The 25,362-nt window shown below is 43.6% G+C and overlaps 1 protein-coding gene across 2 annotated transcripts in view; it reads right to left on the bottom strand.

The window, feature by feature from the left end:
• PTCHD1 (patched domain containing 1) overlaps positions 1-25,362 on the bottom strand; it is a 55,243-nt gene that overhangs the window by 16,461 nt on the left and 13,420 nt on the right. For both annotated transcript variants that reach the window (XM_085008753.1, XM_021080574.2), the window contains one exon: positions 333-993. In XM_085008753.1, coding sequence (XP_084864879.1) covers positions 333-993 — 661 coding nt within the window. The remainder of the gene's footprint in view (positions 1-332; positions 994-25,362) is intronic.

Genomic DNA, 25,362 nt, shown 5'->3' with positions numbered 1-25,362 from the left:
ATAAACTACTCGTGTCTACAGCCTTTTCTCAGGGTCTGTTTCTGGGGAAGCGCAGCCTAAGACACTGGGGCACAGAGAAGATTAATACCTGCTAAATACCACGCAGTTACTTAATGGAGAACCAGGGCTAGAACCCAGGACTTTGAGACTTCCAGCACATTTACCAAATCAGGTTACTTCTTGTGAACCACCCCCACCTTACAGAATCAGTCCCGGGGCTTCTGTGCAAAATGAAGATGCTATAAATGAAACAGTTGTTAGTTACTTTTTGCATGTTAGGACCCAGTCACCACCACTAGAAGGAGGAAACAGAAAAACAGGGCAGTAATTACCTAGCATGACGAAAGGGACTCCCAGGAAGGTGGAATTGTATTTCCCACCAGTAAGATTGATGATCCCGGCCGCGGTGAGGGTGGCCAGGCTTATGGTCACCAACCCGAGCAGGCCCAGCCAGGGTTTGCTGCGGACACAGTCCTGCATAGAGCAGCAGAGGATGGCCATGGTGACCACCAGGATCAGGCTGGTGACCAGGTAACGTTCCGATACGCGGCTGGTCTTCTGGAAATCTTCCCTCAGTGAGGAGGACGTGTAAGGGTACATTTTGACTTTGCTGTTAGACTTCTGGAACATTCGGACGGTGTCGCAGAAGCTGGACTCCCACCTCTCTGCCACCATGTCGTTGAGACTGTTGATTGACTGCAGGTAGTAGGTGAGCTGGACGGCCTCTGCGGATTTTACTCGGTCCTTGCTGTGCACGGTGACGCCTCCGAGCTGGTGCCCGTTGTAAACTGCCCTCCCGTCCTTTAAGTGAGTGATCGGATACGTGATAGCAAAATTGGTCCGGTTGGTGGCCCGAGCGTTCTTTAGCTCCTCCAGAACATGCACTATGTCATCCACGATGCAAGTCTTATCGTTATTCAGGATACATATGTGAGCAAATGTGTAATTAAATCCAGGCCTTGGAACCTGGATCCTGGTCACAGCAGCATGCAACTATGGGGAAAAAAAAAAAATGAAAGTCAGTGTTGATTACCAAAAACAAGACATTAATAAGTGACATTTGCTCTGGGAATTCAAATATCTCTGTTTTGGGGGGAGGGGGAGGGGAAAGGGAGTCAGACCATCCCTAAACTAAAGAATTCAAATTAAATGTTATATAACCTTACATCAGAAATAGGTAGTAAGGATGTAAAGCACACCCTGGACTAGGGGTCCCCATGGTGTGGCCCCTGGACCAGCAGTAGCAGCACAACCTGGGAACTTGTCAGAAGTGAAAATTCTCACACCCACCTCAGACCTGGTAAGTCACAGTCTCTGGGATGGGGACTAGGATTCTGGGTTTTCACAAGCCCTCTAGGGGATTCTGATAGAGCTGAAGTTTGAGAAGCACCAGCATTATTTCCACATGTGTTCTTGTAATTCAGTTGGTCTGTCTGAAAAATCTTACAGAGGTCCACCGTTCAGTCTCTGCCTTGAAAATGTAATGCAAAAAGTGAACTCAAGTGCAATTCCACGTGCCTGCAGGGGACCTCTGCACTTGGAATTGCACCACCATTCAATTCTATTCAATTGCTCTGTGACACAGAAGATAAGACGTTCACGTTGAGGGCCCTCGTGTTCTCTGCCTATGCGGTAAAGGAGCTGTAAGTGCAAAGCTGGGCTGCCATCATGCCAAAGGAGCACAGTAGCATTTGTTCTGCACACCTTGCCCTAAACCAAAGTTGCTGTGCCCAGGTTCTGTATGCCTGTGATTGAAATGCACATGGGAATAGAGATGCCTATTTATTATCCCCACTACATGCCAGGCATAGTTCTAGGCCCTTTATACGGACTAAGTCATTTCATCCTTATAAGAGCCTCTGAAGGAGGTCCAAGTACTAGCCTCATTTTACAGAAATGAAGACAGTGTAATGAGGAAACCGAGATAGAGAAAAGCAAAGTGACTTTGCCTAAGGTCACCCACTTAGTAAGAGAGAGAGCTGGGCTATTCCAGGCAGTCTGGCTCCAGAGCCTGTGCTCCTAGCCTCTCACCATACACCTCTAGGTTGGCAGTGCCAGCAGCTGAATAAAGGTTCTTGCTAGCAATTCAATCCTGAATTTGTGCTTTCACTGCCCCACCCCTAGAAAATGACAGGTGCTCAAGTTCAGATATGTAGGAGCACGTGTAATCCAGTGAGAAAAGAAGGCCTCCTCTCTGTGAAACTCGGCCAGTGGTGGACATGTAATTGAGTGTTAAATGAACGTCTAGGACTGTGCCTGACACCGAGTGGGCTCTCCCGTTACCACACACCTGATGAACGAAAAAGAGATCTCCTATGTGAAGGGAATAAAAGCCTCCCATCCACAGTTGCCATACGGTCTGTGCCAATGCACCTATAACCTTCTCAGCGGTTCCATGACCCTGATAAGATTTTCTCTTAAATCTGCTGTACACGGACTCTTCACTAAGACATTTTGCTGTGCATGCACGTGCCCAGGTGAGTGGGATATTTATTACGTTATTTTGAAAATGTCTGAGGGGCACCAGCTGTCCAAGTTCTTTAGTGAGCACAGAGTGTGAGTTGTTAATCCTAATTCTCAGTGCCTCCTCCCTCCCATCTCCTCATGGGCACCACCCCTGAGGTTCAGGATGCACTTCATTGAACTACATTTGGCTGAAATATTTTGAGTTCTTTCCTACACACACACACACACACACACACACACACACAGAGCTGATCTCCCAGAGACGCCTAGGAGACCATTTTTCACAAAACTCTAACCATATGCTAAATTTTTGTTTTGATGCATAGGGATTGATGATGAGCAAAATGTCTTCAATGGTTTTGAACTCTTGGAGTGTGTTTTCATCTATTCTTCTCTAAGCTTGGCCCAGAGAATTTTGATTAAAAGAACTATTAAAAAATTCCAAAATTGAAAGGTTCCTTTGGAGGAGAGAAGAACCAAGAGGAATTGAAAGACAAGAGAGAGTTGTGATAAGAGTTAAAAGAAAGACTTTGTGGGAAAGATTGAGAATAGGCTAGAAAAGGAGTGGTATTGAAAGCATGCATATGTGTAATATTTAGTGCATTGTTTGTTCCCATGAACAGTCTAATAAATCTCCCTTAGAGTGATTACTAAATATGTCAAGAGAAAAAGATTGCCAAATAAGATGGTGTTAAGCCACAGGGCTGAACCCAATTATAGCAAGGGGATATTTTCCATCCATTCTCTAAGGCGACCATGCCATGCTGCGTGGGGAGTTGTAAACTATGTAGTGATCTGCCAACTCTGCAGATCTACTGCCGTGACCCCTGGGACCGCAGACCAAAGAAAGCAGACACTATGTTAACCCCTGTACCCCCAGATCATAGGAGGGAGGCTTAGAAAATGAGAACCTTGCTGAAGTTTAAGAGGGAAGATTTCTGAACTGTGAGCATGGAAGCTGCTGTGAGATTCACCTGTTTTGAATTTCCGAAGGAGAGGTGGGTAGAACATGTGTCACTCTTGCTTCTCAGTGGCAGGGAAATGCTGAGTGACAAAGCAGCCAGAGAAGGGGTGTTGGTTGAAGCTACCCACCTAGCAGTGGGAGTGTGTGGGCTTCTACTGTGGGGAATAAGAGGCATGGGAATAAGAGGCAGGGGAAAGGAAAATCAAGACTCGCTTTCGTGACTGCTGCCAGTACTTGGTTCTCACGCCTCCACATCAAGTGCACACACAGTTTACTCTTGGCTGTCCACAGAGCCACAGGCAGACACGCTGCACATGCCACTTGCACATCTACCTGGATAGGGTTTTTGGATGCCTTGACTTACTCTCCTGAAGGATCCCGACTCAGGACAGTAGAGACATTAGGAAGTGTTCATAGACTATATTCACAGGGGAAAGCAGAAGCAGGAGATGGAAGCTATGTGCCTTTTTCTTTTTTTTTTTGCCCTTTTTACTTACTTTTAATTTCTGCACTGAAAAAGAAGAGGAAGGTAAAAACAATGTGAGTTTACAGTGACTTCATCTTTGCCTTTAAATTAATCTTTGCTCTTGGGGACAGAAGGGGCACAGAAAGATGGGAAAACATTAAAGCATGACCGTGAAATGGTGACCAGAACACCTCAGTCCACAGAATGGATAGTCTCCATCCACACACAGGCTGATTATTAGTCAGAGACCCTCAGAAAAGGAAAGGAGAGGGAAATGACACTTGACCCTTAATATAGTCAGAATGAATCACGTGAATCAACGTATCATCCACAGTTCTCTAATTATATGTAGATTTTGGATTATTCACTGAACACACATTCAGTAAGTGCTCATCCAATCTAATGTGTTCTCAAGGATAGGATAATTTCCCTGAATTTAGTGTGCTCACACTTAGACATGGAAAATCACACAAGACATCTGACATCCAAAACAAGGGAGAGATCCTAGCAGTAGACAATGCTGAGTGCTCTAGCAGGGCCTAACCCAATGTCAATTTCAGTCACAATGTTAAATTGTGATTCATCCTAAGGCTTTGAACATACTGTGTTTATATTGCTAGATTCTTTACTCTCATCACCCTTCAGATTAAGAATGATGATAGTAACAGTAACTAGTCTGCTGATACTGTCTGTACTGTTTTCCTAAAACTTTATTCAATACAAGGCTCTCTGAAAATGGTGAAAACATTATTCCCATTTTATAGCTGAAGCAATTGAGGCCTAGAGAATCTAGACTAGGACAATTTTAGAACTTTAGTGAAGAAGAAGAGGACATGGGGAAGAATGGAGAACTGTCAGCTCACCTGGTTAAAATGACTGGTCTTGATGTGACTGAGCTATGGGATGGCCACACTTGGGGATCTGAGGTCCATTAAGAGAGACCAGAAAGAATCCAAGTAGCCGAACTTCATCTTTAGACAGCAGTAGTACATGGTAATGTTCACAGCTAACGAGGGGTAGGCTTTGAACTTACTGACTTTTCTTATCCTACGTCCAGGTTCTTTAGTTGCCAAATAAAACTTGTGAAACAGGCTTACTAAGGAAAAAGGCCGTGGGGTGTAATGGAATCCAGTAATAAGTCCGGACTTCAAGTCTGGCTTTTGCTGCTGAAGTAGAAGTGCCAAAGACCCTTGGAATGTCACTCGACTTCTTCAGGTCTCAGATTTTACGGTAGAAAAGGAGGTTGGTCTAGCTAATCTTTACAGACAGACCACTTGGTCCTAACATGGCAAAATTCTGAGATGAGTGACATTCACAAAATATACAATCAGATCCTCGGGGAGAGAAAGTTAACTTCATAAACAGCAATTGGAGATTCCTTGCAGCTGCTTGAAGTATGCTTTCCATCACATCGAAGTTCTTTTTAGGTCAATGACAGATCCGATAGTAGATGAAACCCCAAAAGAAAGCCATAGGGTAGGAAAATAGGTTTACTAGAAAAAAGAAAAAAAAGAGTCCCTTCTCTGGGTGATTTCCCCTTCTGGGGAGGCACTGGCTCTTATAATCCCCTTCTGCCAGAGCCTGGGACAAAGCCAGTGTGGGCTGCCGGTCACGACAGGCCAGAGTCTAATTTCCTCTCTGCCTCTCCTTGGCACACTCAGATCTTCCTCAGAAGACAGCAGGGCACCTTGTAGAGGAGAGTACAGAAGGGATTGGGGCGGGGGGAGGAAGTGTCTGCTCCGGAGTGGTAATTAACATGGGAATAATACCTGTGGGTTCCGAAGAAGATCTTTTCCAGTACCTTCCAGCTCTTTCTATATTTGTTTCTTGTTGCAAAGCGGGGGAGAGAAGGCGGAAAGGCCATTCTACCAGGCAGGGCAATTAACACCTCAAGCTGCCCCCAGCAAGCTCAGCTGGGAGGGGAGGCTCAGAGGAGGGGGCAGGGTTCCTGGTTCCCCAGGGGGGACCACTCTGTTGACACCACCTTAACAGGCTGCCTTCCTTTCTGGTCTCTCCTTCCCGCCCCCTCCTTCTGCCGCCAAATAAACTGCACACACGAAAACAACTGAAAAAAGGAGGTTGTTGGTTTGCCTTTCTAATCCAGATCATCTGCCCCCGAGTATTACCTTCAAAGTGACACTAAATCAAAATGGCTTAAAAAAAAATGCTTTCAAGGAATATCTGGTTTTCACTCCCAAATGAAATCTTCTCTTCACTGAATCCTTCCAAATTCCAGGCCTTGACTAGGGTCGGTGTTCTGCCACTGTAAGTGGGTAGGAACCGTCTGGCAAGGTATCCTCACCCAGGACACAAGAAAATACCTTGATGGGGATGGATGTGGTCTCTGCAGTTCATCAATTACGCTAGCTCCCTCGGCGTTATGTTCTGTCTCTGCATGATCTCACTCTCACCCACTCTCTTTCCTCTTCTTTTAATAGAAATGCATTACATCAGAACATCAGTCGCAAGTTGGGGATTGTTACCGTGATTCATTTGTAGTGCAGCCAAAAGCAAGTTAGTCATCCCTTAATAAGTGAACAGAAATATCATTCTGCCTTTGAAACATAACATGTTCAGAGGGCACCACATTTAAGCTGTGGACTAAACAAGTAACTATCTCTACACACGCTCCCTCTACACACGTGGGCCTGTTGTCATGCTGACCGGCTCCAGTGACAAAAGACAAATGGTCGCCTTTGTCAGGACTGTAGTGCCAGCGCAGGGATGGGAGAGTGGAATGGTTCTGTTTTTCTCCTTGCTTTACCAGAGGATAAACACTATATTGTGGGTAGTTGACCCTGAAAACCCCACATTATAATTCCCCAAACAGGTTGTTTGTCTTTGTGGCTTTGACTGAAAAGACACTGCAGCTTTGGATATGAAGCAAATAAATCTGAGATTTTGAAACAAAAAATAGGAATGACGAAGGCAAAGGCAAAATTGCAAAATCTCATTGCAACTTTTGCCTGATTCCATGTTGGTCTAGATGAGAAAGAAGGTAGTGAACCACAGGTCCAATACTGTCTTTTTTCCTTCCAGGGTCTGGGAGAAAATTTGCCTTGTTCTTTTTACAAAAATAATTCCTTGATATGAAGACCCCTGGAAATCTGTAAAGTTAAACTTTTTGGTTAGAATGGTTATTTTTGAATACTGCTGCCCTCACTTGACTTTCACGGTCAATTTTAAACTCTGCTTGAGCAAGTTTGTGGGTCATGAGTTTTGTGGGGTAACTCTAAGAGAACAGGATGCTCTCAGAAATGGGAGAATGTTAAAGCTGATTGGCTAAGAGGCGAAGAGAAGTCCCAAGGAGCAGACATCAAGGTCCACAGAACAACGGTGGACCTGAGTGACAAAAACACTGGGTCACAAGTCAAAAGACTTCAATTTGAGTCCTGGTTCTGGATCTTGCTGGCCACGTGATTTAGAGATATATATATATAAAAATGAACTGAAAACATATATCATGCTACTTCCCTGCTTTAAGTTCTCCAATGGTTCCTCATTGTGCTGAGAGCAGAAATCCAACTCCTGACTGTAGCCAATAAGATGGCATACTGCCCTTGCAGACCCCTCTGGATTCAGATCTTACGGTGCCCTAGTTGCACTGCCCGTCTTTCTCTTGATTCTGCCTGGACCACCTTTCCTTCACATAGCCCCACTTGCTTCACTCCCCTGATCAAAGGTAATCATTTCCCCTAACCCCACTCCCAATTAAAAAACAGCACCCGGAGCATCACCGTCATCTTTGCTTGTTTTAAGTTCTTCATGGCACCAATTATGATAATGGCATTACATTCTGCGTCTCTTTGGTCTCTTTGTTTTGCTGCCTCCACCTGAATATGTGTTTTACCACACTGGAGTGTTTGTCTGTTTGGTCTACTTCTACATCTTCATTACCTAGAAGAGTTCCTAGAATGTGTTCTCAGTAGTTATGGTGTGAACACATGAATACAGTAATCTTGTAAGTGAACAGAATTTAGCATGCCTCATGGGCATGATGAGTGCCAATGAACTGATGGACATGCAGTGCATCATAAACTCCAGAGGGCTCCCCAAACACAGTTCTTACTCAGCAGGGAAGCATGGAGTGGTATCTTCTTCAGTTAGTGCCTTACAGCTGTCCAGACACAACTGCAGAATTGATTCCCAATTCTCCTGGAGATTCTCCCGATCTTTCCCAGGATTTGATAACGTCTTCTGCTTTAGTGGGAAATACATGGGTTACGAGGTCAAAATGCCACCAGTTCATGTGCTGCCTCTTCATTCCCACTGTGGGACTGTGGCAGGTGCAGCTGGCTGTGTCGCAGACACAGCGAGCTGCCCCGGCTCCTTCCCACTTGAGCTCACGCCAGCCCTATTTCCAGCCTGATGTGGAAACAGTGAGGCATTAACATACTATCTCAATCCCAAGCAACCTGGACCGATGACTAAAAACAATGTGTGTATAAATAGCCCAGCTCCCTTGTCCCAAGGTGGGCTGCCTCCGCGCACGTGTTGCTGTCTCCCAGAGTTCCCCTGTGGGGTTAGGCTCCAGTTGCTTACAGATAACAGGCTTGACAGTGTCCCTGTAACTCACGTCTTCCCTTCCCCCTCTTGTGTTGCCATTCTCTCACTAGTGCTTCCCGGGCCTGTCTTCCAGTTATACCAGTCGCTTCAATTTCTTGACTCCGAGTCAACTGAGGGGGGAGTGCAAACTAAGACATTGACTTTAGGCATTTAATTCTGTTTCATCATCTGTAAAATGTGGATAAGCCTGACCTCATAGGGTCATTATGAAGGTGAAGTGTGATAACATATATCTGGTTTGGCATTTAACATTGGGTTAAACCATATGAAATTGCCGTTTCTCTAGGTTAAAAAGTGGTTCAGTATTGGTGGGTTTGATGGGTCACCTAGATGACTTCAGCTCTTTCCTCTCGTAGCTCCTCCTCCTCATAAGAGTCCTGTCAGAACCAGAGCTCCCCTCAGCGCGTGGAGGAGGGTAACAGACAATTTGATTTGCTCGCCAAGGGCCAGTTTGGTGGTACCAGGACAGGCTTTTTGGGAAAAGACAGCAGTCTGGAGTTAGGAAAGATCTCACGTATCCACTTAGTTCCTTTTCCAGAAGCAAAAAGTAAGACTTGCGGATTCTATGGCCATGACTCCCTTTGCCTTGTTCTTGAACTTCCTCGATTGTTCTTGAAAGATATATCCAATGACATGTAAAGGGGGCAGATTTTTGCTCACATCTTTACTGAGAGACTAAAGTGTAAACAGGGTTAATATAGCATGCATCAATACAAATATTTGAAGAGAAGAGCTGGAAGGTATGTGGGTTTTGTTTATTTGGTTTTGTTTGTTTGTTTGTTTGTTTTCTAGCTGCACCTGCATGGTATGGAAGTTCCTGGAGCAGAGACTGAATCTGAGCCACAGTAGCATCCCAAGTCTTTGCAGTGACAATGCTGAATCCTTAACGTGCTGGGCCACAAGGGAACTCCTGGATGGTGTATGTTTACAAGTTGACACTCCCTAATTCCAAAATAATGGACCAGCCTGAAACTATTCCACCTTTTCAGGTTAGCTTCCCAGTTAGATTACCTGCACATCTGACTGACAGGAAGGAAACTATGGTGGGGATGAACGAAGGAAATCGAAAGGTGTTAATTGCCTACAAAGTATTGGGCTTTGTGCAAAGCATGCTGCCATCTCATCTCATTCAATCCTCACAGCAGTTCAGAGAGGTAGATGTTATATTGCATTTACAGGTGAGGAAACTGAACCTCAAGGAACTTCAATAACTTGCCCATAGTCAACACATTCAGTAAGTGGATCATCCCAGATTTAAACCCTAGGTTCCTAAGCTTGTCCCCTAATAAGAGTTCCTTTGGCAAAGTAAAGACTTTACCCCCTACTCTCTCTGCTTGGGCCATTTGGATATAGAGAAACTTGTTTTGAGGTATTGGGTCAAGCCACCGAAGGACATGGTTAGGCAGCAGTTATGAACTAAAAGTGGTGATGCTGTAGGGAGTCACACATGACAGAGCAGCCTAGCGGAAGCAGCAAGACTCTGACCTGGCCTGAACAGTTCGGCCCTGCAAAATGCAAAATGTCAGATACCTATGGCAGAGACCTCAGAGTGAAGCTACAATTCTATTCCACCAACTGGAGATGAGGAAAACAGATGTGTGAAGAGACCAGACTTTCATCAGTCCAAAGAGCATCCTTTGCATCTTGTATGTTTTCTATGTGACTCTCCCTTGACCCCACGTCCACAGAAAGAGAAGAAAAAAAAAAATACTTTATAGAATATATCTGTGAAAATGGCTGTCAATTTGGGGATTTTTTGCAAAACATCAGATTGAAGTTGGGGGTGCTATAGGTCTTGGGTATGAGTCCTGTCCAAAGGCAATTTAACATCAGAATATATGTGCTCCATGAGGGCGGGAACTGTTTCACCCCGTCCTGTACCTCTGGCACATAGTGGAAGCCCAACCCAGCTGTGCTGACTGAACCTTCAGTGTTTGTTCCTTCTTGCTGATTTATATTTTCTCTGGTGACATTGAATGATACTTCATTTGTACCCAAAGGCTACTGTGCTACATGCATATCATTTCCATCTTAAATAAACAGATGACATTGAATTTAGTCCTGTCGCTTACACACTGCAGACAAATGGCTGACCTCATTAGACAAATGGCTATGGTTACACTGTAATCTAAAAAAATATAAGAGCAGAGAAACAATTTAGGTAGGAGATTGGGTACTGAAATAATAATGTGTTATGCTTAATTATAGAGTAGTTGGAATTTTTTCTAGTATATTTGTTTGTTGGATTTCTTTTTTTGGAGGGGAAAAGTTTCTTTAAAATACATAAAAGTTTAATATAAAATCCCCCATGTACCTGTGTCCAACGTCAGGTCTATTGGAAGATTCTGCCCCTGCTGTTAATGCTGTCAGTGTGTAAGGTGACCGTGTAATTTATCAACCAGACTGGAACACTTGTGAGAGTGCAAGAGGGCACTAGTAATTTCACAGGAACACCAGGCATTAAGTGGGACCATTGCGAGCAAAGCAGGAAGTTCTCCCACTCTATGATCAGAGGATGTGAGCACTGATGTGACTTCATCCATTTGGGCCTCACAATGGACATGAGATGGCAGTCCCTTGGTTTGCAGACCCTTCACTGCTGATGGCACCTAGACTATTGCAGGTGATACTTTCCTCTCATCAGTCAGGCCTCTGGGAAAGGAATCTGGAGAAACTCCTTCCATCCCCAACTATTCCAAGCACACCTACCCTCCCACCATCACAATTTCCTTCTATGCCAAGGCTCTGCGGTTTTGCAGGATTCAGCTCTTATATAGCCCAGTGGAGGGCATCCATAGCACCCTCAGAACACTGCATCTACCTGCACTGGGAACACTGGCCTTGCTGCAACTGACAGAAACCTTCAATTTGGCTCTCTCACTGACATGTGATTTTGTCCAGTTAGGAGCAGAGATTGCTTTTATGGCTGAGGATGTCACCCTGGGTGATTCTATCTTGCTTTGATGTCCATAGTGGCTCACAGACTTGGCCAATAACATTTTTCAAGGTCTCAGATATGATGTCGTGATGGGTCTCAAATGGTGGCAGGTGGGAGGCCAGAGCGTTTTTGCTTTGCTATGACTTAGAGAAAGTCTTAGACATTTCCTCACCAGTTATAGCAACGAACCATCTATTCACTATGAACTAAGTGTCTACACTATGTTGGACACTAATATAAGCTCTGGGTATATACAGAATATTATGATGTGGTCTTGTCCTCAATAAACTTAAGAGAGTCTAGTGGGGGACTTTAGCCAGATTCTCAGAATTGGTTAGCACAGGCGAACCACAAAGTGAAGTCAAGGGTTACGGTTCTATGATATGAGTAGCTAAAGGATGTAATGAGGGTACATGGGGTCTAGTATGTTGGGGCATATGTGTGTCTTTAGCAGTGGGGGGAGCACAATTAAATACCAAGTTGAAGAGGGGATGGGGGCCAGATGAGGGAGAATCTTCACATTCAACCATTCACTGAATGTATATTAGCAACTACCAGTAAATCTTGTGACAAACTATGTGAACAAGATAGATATGGCTCTGCCTTCACAGAGCATTCAAACTGGGGGGGGGGGGACAAATAGGAAGTGAGGCAATTACAGAATCTGCATGGAGTTCTAGGATGGGAGAATTACTGGATATTAAGGGAAGGGCACCTACACCAGTCTCACTGGCACCAGAGAAGACTTCTTGAGGAAGTGACTTCTAAATTAGCACGTGAAGAATGAGAAGAAATTAACCCCAGGCAGAGGGGAATGAAGCTGCTTGGGATTGTATATCAGGTGGAGGCTACAGCATAGGCAATGTCGAGGCACAGAATGGGATGTCAGGGGGAAAGGGAGTGATTCAAGCTGGTCAGGGCACTAAGAGGAAAGCTGAAGAGGCAAGCAAGGTCCAAGCCACAGGAATCCTTGTCTGCTAAACCTGGAAGACAGACTTTGTCCTGTGGGAAACTGGGGGCCAGTGAAGAGTTTCACACAGCAGATGAGATGACCAGAACTGTTTCTTGGAAGGATCGCTGTGTCTGCAATGTGGTAGCTGGAATGGGAAGGCTGGAGTGTGGAGGCAGGGAAATGGACTAAAACATTAATGCCATAACTAGCCCATTGGTGAAATGAAGATCTGAACTATGGTGAGTGGTCATACTGGCATAAAGGAGGCAGAGGGTTGGCATATCTACCTTTTTACAGATCTGGACAGCTTAACCCAGGGAGTAAGCCAGATGGTAGAAGTTGATGACCACTTTTAAATCTGTAATACTGATTAAAAATTTGAACTGCATTTGTCAGGTTTGGTCTTAATGTGTCATCTGTCAATTACAGATTTATAGAGATACTGATCTAGGTGTGGGCTTTCATTTTTTTGAATGTATGATTCTAATGTGCAGTCATAGACCATACAGGTAAGACGTTCTTGGCCAAGTGCTTCAGGTTCCTCAGTAGCAGATGTGCTTGGCACCTTGTTCATATTCTCCAGCCCTTACCTCTTGAGAATACACCTGCCTAACTTTGAATGCCAGCACCCACCCCCTTTTGTCAGAGAGCCCACTTTGCCATCTGCTTGGCAGGCCAGAAGTACTGAGGAATGAATACCCCCTAGGAACAGACCTCAACCAAGGGCAGATGGGAGCTGGCATAGAAATACCCAGCTCTCTCCCCATGGGTGGTATTACTCATAGATGAGTGTGTTTTAAACTGGTTCTCAGTGCTTCCGCATGGTTTGGCTCTAGTTGCCCACAGCCATGGCTTGCTTGATGACATACCCTTTGAGGCTCCTTCCTCTTTATCTCACTGCCCACATAAACTACTTTTTCTTGATTTCTTACTTTAAGGTCTGCTTCTGGGGGAACCCAAACTAAGATGTCTAATAATGCTCAAAGCCCCTGGAATTAGAGTTTCCTGGTATCCTCAAAACACTAAGTCATTCTAAAACCAATCCCCCACTTTCTTGCATGTCCAGATAATGGTAATGTCAAAGCTCACCCCTTTGGGAGTAAAGTTATGATCTTTCGAGTGTCTCTTTATATTTAGTTTTTTGATGGTGGACACGTTTCTTTGATGTTGCCAACTTGCATGCAGTATGTTTGCAGCAAATATTTTTTATGTGGCTCTGATATGCTCATGAATGTAAATGTCCAGATGCTATCAATGGCATTTCTCCTCCATTTGGGGCACAGTCCAGTCTTTTCTTTAAGGTTTAAAACGAATCACATTTTGGGCTCAGGGTATATTGATGAGAAGAGTGCACTATAGCTCCTCCAGAAAGAATGAAGCCTGCATCCTGCCAGGAATGGGAAACTGTGAGATGATATGATGTCTCATTTGTCTTTCTGCTGATGATACAGGAAACAGGCATTTCTTTGGCTTTTCTTTATTTGAAAGGAAAAAATGCTCACAGAGTTAGCAGCCTCTTTGCATCCTTCTGGAACATCTCAGCAGGTAAGGTCTTGGGCTTCAGTGTTCTCTGTTGACAGCAAGTGCTGGAATCCTGCCCAATTTGGATGGGAGTCCCTATCTTTACATTTCTGGATTTCTGCTGTTACGGTGGTAGGTGTGTGGGAGAGACAGCTGATGTGTTCACTGGATCCCTTCCCAGGCAGTGATGTGCCTGGGGAGTATGTGCTGGTGGAGGCAAATTCTTCATGCATCGGCAGTGCTGCCAGTCCAGGTGTTGACACTCTCCATGATGGCGGTGTGTCGGATGTCAGTAAAACTGAGCTGATTTGTCTGCCAAGATGCAGACTGCTTTTCTTCATGTCAGTATTCACTGCAGCTGGATGCACTGCCCTGCTGGGATAGTAGTCTCTGTCGCCTTATTAAGTGGGTTATGGAATAGAAATGTATAGGTGTGTACAGTAGTCATCATCGAGGAATAATATATATACATTAAAGTGCACAAATCCTAAGTGTACAGCTCAGCGAATTTGTAGGTATATACCTATATAAGCACTGCTTGGAGCTAGACATAGAACATCTATGGCACCCAGAAGGCCCCCTCGTGTCCCTTCCAGTCAGTACCCCCACCACCCCCAGGAGAAAATTATTCTCACTCCTATCAACGTTGATTAATTTTGCTTATTCTTGAGTTTCCAATAAGTGGAATCATGCCATATATACAGCTGACCCTTGAACAACACAGATTTGAACTGCATGGCTCTACTTATATTTGGGCTTTTCCCAGTAAATACATTCTACAGACCTACATGATCCGCAGTTGGTTGAATCTATCGATGTAGAACCTTGGATTTGGGGGGCCAAATTGTAAAGCTATATATGGATTTTCCATCATGCAGAGGGTCAGCAGCCCTAATGACCATATTATTTAAAGTTCAACTGTACTCTCTTATGTCTGCCTCTTTGAATCAACCCACGATTTGTGAGATTCATCCATGCTGTGTTATCCGTAGCTTGTTATTTTTATTTTTGCTGCACAGTATTTCATTGCATGAAGATACCATGGGGTATTTTTTTTTCATTCTTTTGTTGGTGGATCTTTTGGTGTGTTTCAGTTTGGAATTTTTATCCAGAAAACTGCAGTGGGCATTCTTGTACAAATCCTTTTGTGAACATCTGCACTCATTTCTCTCAGGAATATATAGTGGTGTGTGGGTAAATCCTTAATAGTATGCTCTCTAACAAAAATAGCTCTGACTTGTAAGAGTTTGTAAATACTCCAACCATGGCCATTTCAAGCTACCAAGGGGATGTGAGGTAGGAGGCGCTGTGCCCAGTTAGCTTTCAGGAGCCTGTGGGAGCCGAGCCAGCCTCAGCAGACCACTGGAGATAGAGACCTAGGAATGGCATTTCAGAATCAGAGAGTTGGCACAGATTTAATTTGAGCTTTCCAAAGTGATTGTCCATTTTTACATTCCCACCAGCAGTGTGTGAGTTCCAGTTGCCCCATATCCTCAGCAGCACTTGGTGTCATCAGTCTTTTAAATATTTACCATTCTGGTGGGTGTGTCCTGGTATCTCATTTTGGTTTAATGTGCATTTTCATGATGCCTGCAGCTTAGCACCGTTGCACAGGCTCACTGGCCATGTGGTTATTCTCTTTTCCTGGTGTCTGTCAAAGCAGTTCCTCCCTTTGGTTATTGAGTTGTTGTGTCCTTTCTTTATTGATTTGTAAGGGAATATCTAAGTTTAAGACAAGTGGGGCTGGTTGTAGAGAATGCCAAAAAAAAAAAAAAAAAAAAGAGCTCTGGAGGCTGAAAAGAGCCTGACACTAGGTCGCACAGACTTGTGTTCATAGCCAGCCAAATTAGTGACCACTCGATGATGTTGAGCAGATCCCTTTCTTTTTTTTTGTTTGCTTTTTTGCTTTTTAGGGCTGCACATTCAGCATATGGAAGTTCCCAGGCTAGGGGTCCAGTCAGAGCTGCAGCTGCCGGTCTATACCACAGCCACAGCAACGCAGGATCCAAGTCGTGTCTGTGACCTACACCATGGCTCACGACAGCGCCAGATCCTTAACCCACTGAGCGAGGCCAGAGATTGAACCCACATCCTCATGGATCCTAGCTGGGTTCCTTTCTGCTGAGCCACAATGGGAACTCCTAGAGCAGATTCCCTTCGAGCCTCGGTTTCCACGGCATCAAAATTGGATTACTGTCTAGAGAACTGGTGATTTCTGAATGAGACAGTGTAGAGTGCCTGGCAGAGGAACACGTCCCAGGTTCTTGGTCAGTGTTGGAACCTCTCCCCATCTCAGTCAGCAAGTGTAGCTGGCGTCTTCACCTATGAGTTTCTATTCATGAGGCACTCAATGGTTTTAATTTAACGCCTGGAAGTCCCAGCTTCTTGCTGGCTCTCTAGTGCTGTTCTCATCATGGAGCTACCGCCTGTCTCATGATGGGAGGGTTTTCTTCCTTGTGAGAAGCAGCATTCTCTTTCTGTGGGAGGCACGATGGCAGGGTTTATTAAACGTGCCATTCTGGAGTCCCTTATTTGATGTGAGGCGGGGGCATCTGCAAGGCCTTTTTAAAGCCCTGTTCCCTGTTTAGGGGGAGAAGCTTTTGCAGATCAGGAATAATAAAGTAGGGCTGCTTCAGAAAGGGCTGCAAAGGGAGCAGCCCAGTTTCGGCCCTCACCCTCCCTTCTAGGAGTTTGGACTCGTGAGTGGGGATGGGCTCAGCTCAGGCATCACCTCCTCCAGGAAGCCTGCCATGCAGATAAGGTCCTCTCTGGTCCCCTGTGTGTGGACACATCTGTCTCATCACTTGTCATATTGTACGGACATCTTCTTTCAGCTCTTTGAGTCTTACCCTTTGTTATATCCCCACCCCCAACCCAGTGCAGGCACACACACAAGACTTGAGACAGAAACGTTCTGGGCAAGCGAACACGCTCTTGCCCTGTCGCCTTGGCATCACCAGCACGCATTAAAAAACTTGCACTTGTATGGCCTGAAACCTAGCTAAATATTGAGAAGTGATCAAATGAAAGAGCTAGCTGGTTCTCAAAGACTCGGGGGAAAAAAGCAAAACAAACAAAAAACCAAAGAAGCAAGAGGAACCAGAACATGTGGGGAAAGATGATTGTTACAATGAATATATGTACTTTTATGTCTAAAAGCTAAGATGCTGTGACAATTTAAACTCAAAACAAAACGAAACAGCACTAGAATGTCTTCCTAGCCCAGCTCTCAAGAGAATATACAGGCAGATATTAATATATGCGGTTCTACAAAGAAGAGGACATTGGAATTAGGAAAAAAGAGACTTTTAAATTCTCAGTCTGTCATTTCCTCTTTCCTTTTCCAAGCCAAAGTAGCTTTATCAGAATCAATATAAAACAGCCTTCAGATCTCAAACTAAGTTTGGGTTCGTTTAAGAACAGAATGGGCTTAGGCGTTACTCTGCTACCTTGTGAAGAACAGAGCTGGTAGAAAGCTGAGACATAAACACAGAAGTATCCCTGTAAATGCCACCTTAGTATTTTCTATCACATGAACCATTTAAATAATTGTTCAACTGCAGTGTGCTTATTATATGTTCAGAGGTGCTTCTGCATTATTATCATGGATACTACTAGGCTTTGTAACTTCTCTTTTTAAGTTAAAAATGGGGGGCAAAATGTCATTCATGGAGGAAAATTGAAAGGCTAAAGGAGAGCTCTCAGTGGGGAAACCCAAGACTGTTTTCAGGAGGGGGAGACTGGTGACTTTGGCGGGTCACCCTAAAAAAGGCAAGCCATTAGCTACCGGCTGCCTCTCACCTGAAGCTCTGAGGGTATGGTTCACGGCCCCCGAACCCCTTCCGTGGCATCTGGGGATTTATTAGCAATGGGTGCTGACTGCAAAGGCTTCACTGCGTCTGCAGCCCTGCTGAACCAAGAGAGTGGGGACTGGAGCGAGCATCTGAATGGATTCCACAGAACAGCCTCACCCAGCCAAAATGAAAGCCTTGCTTAGAGGAAAACGGGAGGGCTGTCTGAGTGGATTTAGGAGAAAAGTTGGGAGGGGCTTTCCAGAATGTGCAGTGGGACTAAACAGCAGTAAAAACAAAGCATTTCACCTTGCTCTCAAAGCATTTAGCCTAGCTGCCTGAACACTGGTTTGTACAAATCCTTCAAAATTTGAGGTTAACGAAGTTGCTGTTGTTGTTTTGAAATAAGCTGAAGTTATGTTTGGGTGGCACAAACAACTAAACTAAGGTTTTATTTTCATTTAAAAATACATGTTTAAATAATCCATGGGAAGGTAGCTAGGTGGCAAGGATAATGGCTTTACACATTTTAACTCAGCGCCTTACAGTTCTGCTCCACATAAAACAAACGGAAGAGGAAGGGCTACCTCCTTAATTTATCCTGGCTTTCTCTCTGCTGCCTCCTCCTCCTCCTCTGTTGGTTCTGCGAGACCGGATTGAAAACCTGTGAGGTTTACCCTGAGCGTCCCACCCCCTCAGTTGGAGCCAGCTGCTCTTGGCCCTGCCCATTTGAACCACCTGTGGAACTCTGGGAACTCAGATGCCTGGGCTCACCCCCACACTTTTAAATCAGGATCCCTTGGCAAGCACTCAGGTATCTGTATTTGAAAAAGCTTCCCAGGGGCCCATGCACAGAGCCAAGGTTGACAATCCTGGAATCATTCATCAAATCCTGTTGATTTTGCCTCCAAAGTTTCTCAAATCCATCCTCTCGTGCTCCGTTTCCATTGCTCCTGATTTGGTTCTGGCCTTATAATCTATCTGGATGACAGAAACAGGTTCCTAACTCATCTTTTTTGCTTTTAGTCAATCCTCCAAACTGCCACCAGATTTATTTTTCTAGAACACAAATCCAAACCTGTCATCCCTCTGCTTTAAATCGTCCAATGGCTCTGCTCCGAATGAATGATGGAGCCTGTTTATTTCTTAGATGAGGATGGAGAACAGCTGCTCCTCATCCTGGGCAGGCATTCTCTTGGCCTAAAACATGGCAGATGGAGGTTCCCAGGCCAGGGGTCGAATCAGAGCGACAGCTGCCGGCCTACAGCACAGCCGCAGCAACGCGGGATCCGAGCCACGTCTGTGACCTACACCACAGCTCACAGCAATGCTGGATCCTTAACCCACTGAGCGAGACTGTAAGCTCATGGTTCTTAGATTTGTTTCCACTGCACCACGAGGGGAACTCCTCTTTTTAACTTTTTAAAGTAATTTGGGACTCACAAGAAGTTGTAGATACAGTTCAGAGTTCCCGTGTATTTGTCAACTCAGCTTCCCCCTAACGTAATAACATCTTACATAACCATAATTCATGATAAAAACCACGAAGCTGATTGGTACAATACTATTAACTCAACTACAGGCCTTGTTTGGCGTTCACCCGTTTTTACATATACTCTTTGTGTGTGTGTGTGTGTGTGTGTGTGTGTGTGTGTATGTGTGTGTGTAATGCTACAACATTTTATCACATGAGCTTAATTAATACAATTTCAAAAGGATCTTATTTTCTTTGTAGCAGTGGTTCTCAAGACTTAGAATTTATTGGGGGAGATTTTAAAAAGTACCCATGACTGGATCTGCTCTAGACCATCTTTAATCCAGTGTTTCTCAGACTTTAATTTGTACACAGATCAATTGGGAATCTTGTAAAAATGCAGATTCAGATCTGGTAGGCCTGGGGGAAGCCTGCAGTCCTAACAAGGTTCCAGGGGCTGCTGCTGCCAGCATGAGGACAAGATTTGGAGTAGACAACCCTGTTTTTAGACCAATGGAATGAGTATCGATGGGTATGAGACTTGGCATGGTATGTTGGAATTCCTCCACGGAGTCTACCATGTAGCCAGGGTTGAGAACCACTGAGATGCAGGATGGAATTCCAAGACTGTGTCACCCGTGGAGATCACACCATCTCAACCTCTGTTTGAACCATTCTAGGTCATTTCAGCCTCCTCTGATGAGCCATTCAAATGCTAAATAACTCTTGGAGTTAAGAAATCCTTGGAGTTCCCTTTGTGGTTCAGCAGTAACAAACCTGACTAGTATTCATGAGGATGCAGGTTTGATCCCTGGCCTTGCTCAGTGGGTTAAGGATCCGGTGTTGCCGTGAGCTGTGATGTTGCTCGCAGACATGGCTTAGATCCCTCGTTGCTGTGGCTGTGGTGTAGGCTGGCAGCAACAGCTGTGATTTGACCCCTAGCTTGGAAACTTCCATATGCCACGGGTGTGGCTCTAAAAGGCAAAACAAAACAAAACAAAACAAGAAAGAAATCTTTGCTTATATATAGTCCATATTCTTCTGAAATGTAAACATATCCAGCATGTGAGCTCTTTCAACTTCCTTCTCACTTTCTCACTTCCACTTTAATTGCTTCTCTGTACTTTTGCTCATCTTGAGACAAAAGAGAGGAAGAGACTGGCTCTTGGCTTTCACACCCAGATGCTGAGAGATTGCTCTTGTCAACTGGCCTCTAAGCCCATATATACTATAATGACAAATGCTTACTTTTTTCAGCACTTAACAAGACTTTCAGCTACTGACCCTGTTTTCTCTTACAGGAGAAAACCCCAAGCGATCAGATGGAAATTGCCCTCAACTTGCTGCCACCCTACCTATAAAAAGACCCACATCCATCCATTTCTATACTCCCTTCCTTTGAAAAATCAAGGTCATGACCCTGCCTTCTCTCTAAGATCACTCCTTCCATTGGGTTCTGGCTTTCTTTCCCTCCTTCCTGGTGTTGTTTATTCCCTCTTCTCCCATGTCCTCAACGATTTTCTACTAGTTCCTTCTCATGAGCTTTGAAATATGCTGTCTTTCCCCGATTAAAAAAGGCCTCATTGACCCTACTTTCCTTCCAACTTCTGCCACACCTCCCCTTCTTTAAGGAACTCTTTACATTTGCTTTCTCCAAGTACACTTCAAAGAGTGATTCATTCTCGCTAACTTCATTTCCTCACCTCCCACTCGCTTCTCAAACCACTCCATTCTGGACTTCATCCCAGCACTCAACCAAAACTCTACAATGACTTCTAAGCAGGTAAATCCAATGACTACTTTTCAGCCCTCATATTCCTAAACTCCCAGCAGAGATACACAATTAGATCAGTAATGCAGGGTCAAAATAGTACTTTAAAAATATCTATGATTGTTAAGCATTTTGAGATTTTCATGGGAATGCAGTAGCCTCGGTTAAGGCATGGGCATGGCTTCTTTACTGCTGCATCCCTAACTATGCGCCTCATAAACAAAGATGCTCAATTTGTGTAGCGTGACTTAAACCCTCCCTGTTTCCCATGGTGAATTCTGCGACACAACTTTCTCCTCTCCTCCTGCCTCTCGACGGGGCTTTCCAATATGTATCTCACTGACTGCTCTACCTTTACCTACCTTGTAAATTTGATATTACTCAAGATTCCGTCTGGCACTTCTGATCTTGTCACAGACATAAACTCTTCTTGAGCCCTGAGTTCCACCTTCATTGTCTGGCTCATCATCTTAATGCTAACCAATCCCCCGTTCACATCAATACCTCACCTCCCTTCCAAACTCCAAATCTGAACTCCCATCTGCCTCCTGAAAGTTTGCAAATATCAATTATGGCAATATTTCAACTGGTGTATATCCAACAGCTGAATCTTTTCCTCCAAATTTGTTCTTCCACCTGTTTCCTGTTATGGTTAACATCCTCCTTCTCTTTCTGCTTACCCAGGTGGGAAGCTTCTAAGCCAGAATCATCCTTTTCTCTTTATTTACTCACAGATCCAGTGAACCTCAAGTCCTGTTGGTTCCAACTCCCTAATTTTGAGGTTGTATTTTTAATGTATGTTCTAAAGCACCTTTAGTTCCTTGGGATGTTAATAGGGGTTACCAAAAAGGTAAAACGTATCCATGATCAAATAAATTTGAGAAATGCAGAACTGGACAGAATTAGATTTCTTTACAGAGGGACTTTAAAAAGGCTTTGATATGCTAATATGCATTAAATATGGGGCTCTGATATGAGAATACCACATATATTATTTTCCGAAGTTATTTGGTCACAGAACCAATTTCCTTTGCAGTATCAGAGGAAATTTTACTAAAACACATTTTGGAAAATGGTGATGTAATCTAGCCCCATTTTTTATACTTCTGCAGCTATCCTACTCAAAGCCTCTTGCTTACAAACTCCTATCAGTTTCCTAGGCGGAAGAGGGGATCTCTCCTCTCCAGTATCTTGCTTCTCCAACGTAACCTCTATACTCTATAAGAACTATCCTTAGAAATTTTGGGTCATGACTCCTCCTGGAGTTTTAGACATCCTGGCCCTTATTACTCTTGTCCAAGTCACCCAAGTCCTTACTGATTTTCTGCCTGCTTGCTCTATCAATTATTAACAGGAATGTTGAAGTCTCCAGCTATAATAGCAGGTTTGTCTATTATTCCTTTAAGTTTGTTGTATCAGTTTTGCCTCATGTATTTTAATACTCTCTTAGGTGTATATATATTTAGGATTGTTATGTCTTCTTGGAGAATTATTCCCTTTATCATTATGTAATGCCTCTCTTTATTCTTGATAATTTCCCTTGTTCTGAAGTCAGCCATATCTGAAACTAATACAGCTACTTAAGCTTTCTTTTGATTAGTATTAGCATAGTATATTTTCCCCTTTCCCTTCATTTTCAACCTGTGTCTTTATATTTAGAGTGAGTTTCTTTCTTTTTTTCTTTTTTGGCTTTGCCTATGGCATGCAGAGGTTCCTGGGCCAGGGACTGAACCTGCAACACAGCAGTGATAATGCCACATACTTAACCACTAGGCTACCAGGGAACTCCTAAAGTGAGTTTCTGACAGACAACACAGAGTTGAATCTTGCTTACTCTTGATCCACTCTGATAGTTACTGCCTTATTGGTATATTTATGCCATTCATGTTTAAAGTATTTATTGACATGGCTGGATTAATGTCTACCATGGTTGTAACTATTCTCCATTTGTTGCATTTGTTCTTTATTTTTTCCATTCATTTTTTGTCTTGTCTGGTTTTAATTGAAAATTTATATTACTCCCTTTTATAGCCTCTCTTGGTATAACACATCTTTCCAAAAAAACTTTAGAGGTTGCCCTAGCATCTACAATATATATTTATAACTAATCTAAAGTTCACCTTCAGATAATACTGTAATGCTTCATTTGTAGTACAGTTATAACAGAGTAGTCCCAATTCCTCACTCCTTCCCCTGGTGACATAACTGACGTTCATTCTACTTATCCATCTGTTATAATCAATCAGTATAGTGTTACTATTATTTCTGTAAACAAACAGCTATCTTTTAGATCAAAAATAAGAAAATAAAATAGATTTTATTTTACCTGTATTCTTTCTCTAACACTCTTCTTACATGGATCTGAGTTTTTGATCTTTGTAATTTTCCTTCTGCTGAAGAGAATTTCTGGCAGAACAGGTCTATGAAGTGTCTCAGTTTTTGTTTGTCTGAGGATGTTTTTATATTTCCTTCCCTTTGAAGCCTAATTTTACTGGATATAGAATTTTAGGATGGTAGGTTTTCTCCTCAACTCTTTAAACATTTCATTCTGCTATTCCTGCCTGTGTGGTTTTTGATGAGAAGTCTGATGTAATTCTTACCCCTGTTTCTATATGTAAGGTGTCCCCCCACCTCAATCTCTTGGCGTCTTTCAAGATTTCCTCTTTGTCTTTAGTTTTCTGTAGTTTGACTATGATATATCTAAGTGTAATTTTATGGGTATTCATCCTCCTTGATGTACCTGAATCTGTAGTTTGGGGTCTGTCATTACTCTTAGAAAATTCCTGGCCATTATTATTTCAGGTATTTCTTCTGTTCTTTTCTCTCTTCTTCTGACATTTTAATTATTTTGTATGTTATGTTGATATTGTCCCACAATTCTTGGATGTTCTCTTTCTTTGTGTTTCAATTTGTGAGGTTTCTTTTATCCTGTATTTAAGCTCACTGATTCTTTCCTGGGCTCTGTTGACTAATGATGGTCCATCAAAGCTGTTCTTCATTTCTGCTCCAGTGTTGATTTCTAACATTTCATTTTGATTTATGCTGAGAATTTTCATTGCAATACTTATATTATCTGTTCTTAATGTTGTCTACTTTTTTACATTAAAGCCCATAACATATGAATCATAGTTACTTTAAACTTCATGTCTGATAATGCTAACATCTATGTCATATCTGAGCATTGTTCTGATGCTTTCTTTGTCTTTTCAGGCCATTTTTTTTTCTTTTTTGCATGCCTTGTAATTTTTTCCCCAAAGCTGGACATGTGTGTCAGTAGGAACGGAGATAAATAGAATTTTATGGTAGTAAGGACTTATGTTAATCCAGGAGTTTGGATATATTTAATATTTGCTGTGGCTATAGGTACCAGAAGCATCAAAAATCTCTGTTGTCACTGTTTTTGTCTCTCCTAATAACTTTCACTTCCCTAAATCATCATCCATAGAGAGAGTCTGTCTTGCAGCTCTTCAATTGTAATCCACTATTATTATGCTGGATCCCTGTTGGGGTGGTGGTAAGGTATAAGGAGAGGAAATGCTATATAATCTTCTGAAGAAATATCAGTCTTTTTTTTTTTTTGTTTTGTCTTTTTAGGGCCACACCTGCAGCATATGACAATTCCCAGGCTAGGGGTCAAATCACAGTGGTCGCTGCTGGCCTACACCGCAGCCACAGCAATGCAGGATCCAAGGCACATCCACAGCTTATGGCAACATGGGATCCTTAATCCACTGAGCCAGGCCAGGGATCGAACCCATGTCCTCATGGATACTAGTTGGGTTCATTACCGCTGAGCTATGACAGGAACTCCAGAAATCTGTCTTTAAGTGGGCCTGTGCCTTGGGGCTATGACCCTCATAATATTTCTCCAGTGGTTATAGTTTTCTTCCCCTGTCTCCTACTCCCTTCCTTGGCTATGGCACTTCTAATCTATTTCCTCGAAGCCCTGATGCCTGTGGACTCCTTCTCCAACTTATGTGAGTCAGAAACGCTAACGGGGCCTTCAGTGGGAAGGAAGACCTAGGATAAAGTTTCAGAACGGTGCTCTGGCCAAGTCCTCTTCTCTGAGAGTAGTGCTTTGTTATGGAGAAGAATGGGTGAATTTCAGGAGGATTACCCTTTTTCTACTCCCTGCCAGGTCTTTACCTTGGGTTTCTGATGGGATTTCTGGAGGGAAAGCTTAAGAAAGTATGAGCTGCATCATCCCTCATCGCAAAGACAGTGACTGCAGCCCCCGGGAGTCTCTCACATTCCTGTTACTCCACACTGAGCTTCCAGAAATTTGTCAGAATTACCATTTAGGTGTTTCTACCAGTGGCTGCTTCTCCAGGTAAGCAGATTGTGTCCATGTTTCAACGGATGTGCGCACCTCTATGGATTTGGGGATGGCAGTTTAGCTTCTGGCCTCAGTTATATGCTGTGTCCAAGGAAAGTCATTGATTTTCAGTTTGTC

Source organism: Sus scrofa, chromosome X (genome assembly GCF_054392235.1).
Source record: "Sus scrofa isolate SSC_HxYL_T2T_F1_AM1 chromosome X, Sscrofa_HxYL_maternal_Yorkshire_Landrace_v2.0, whole genome shotgun sequence".
NCBI lineage: Eukaryota > Metazoa > Chordata > Mammalia > Artiodactyla > Suidae > Sus > Sus scrofa.
The sequence above is the reverse complement of the archived record's forward strand: the minus strand, read 5'-3'. Positions and strand labels throughout refer to the sequence as shown.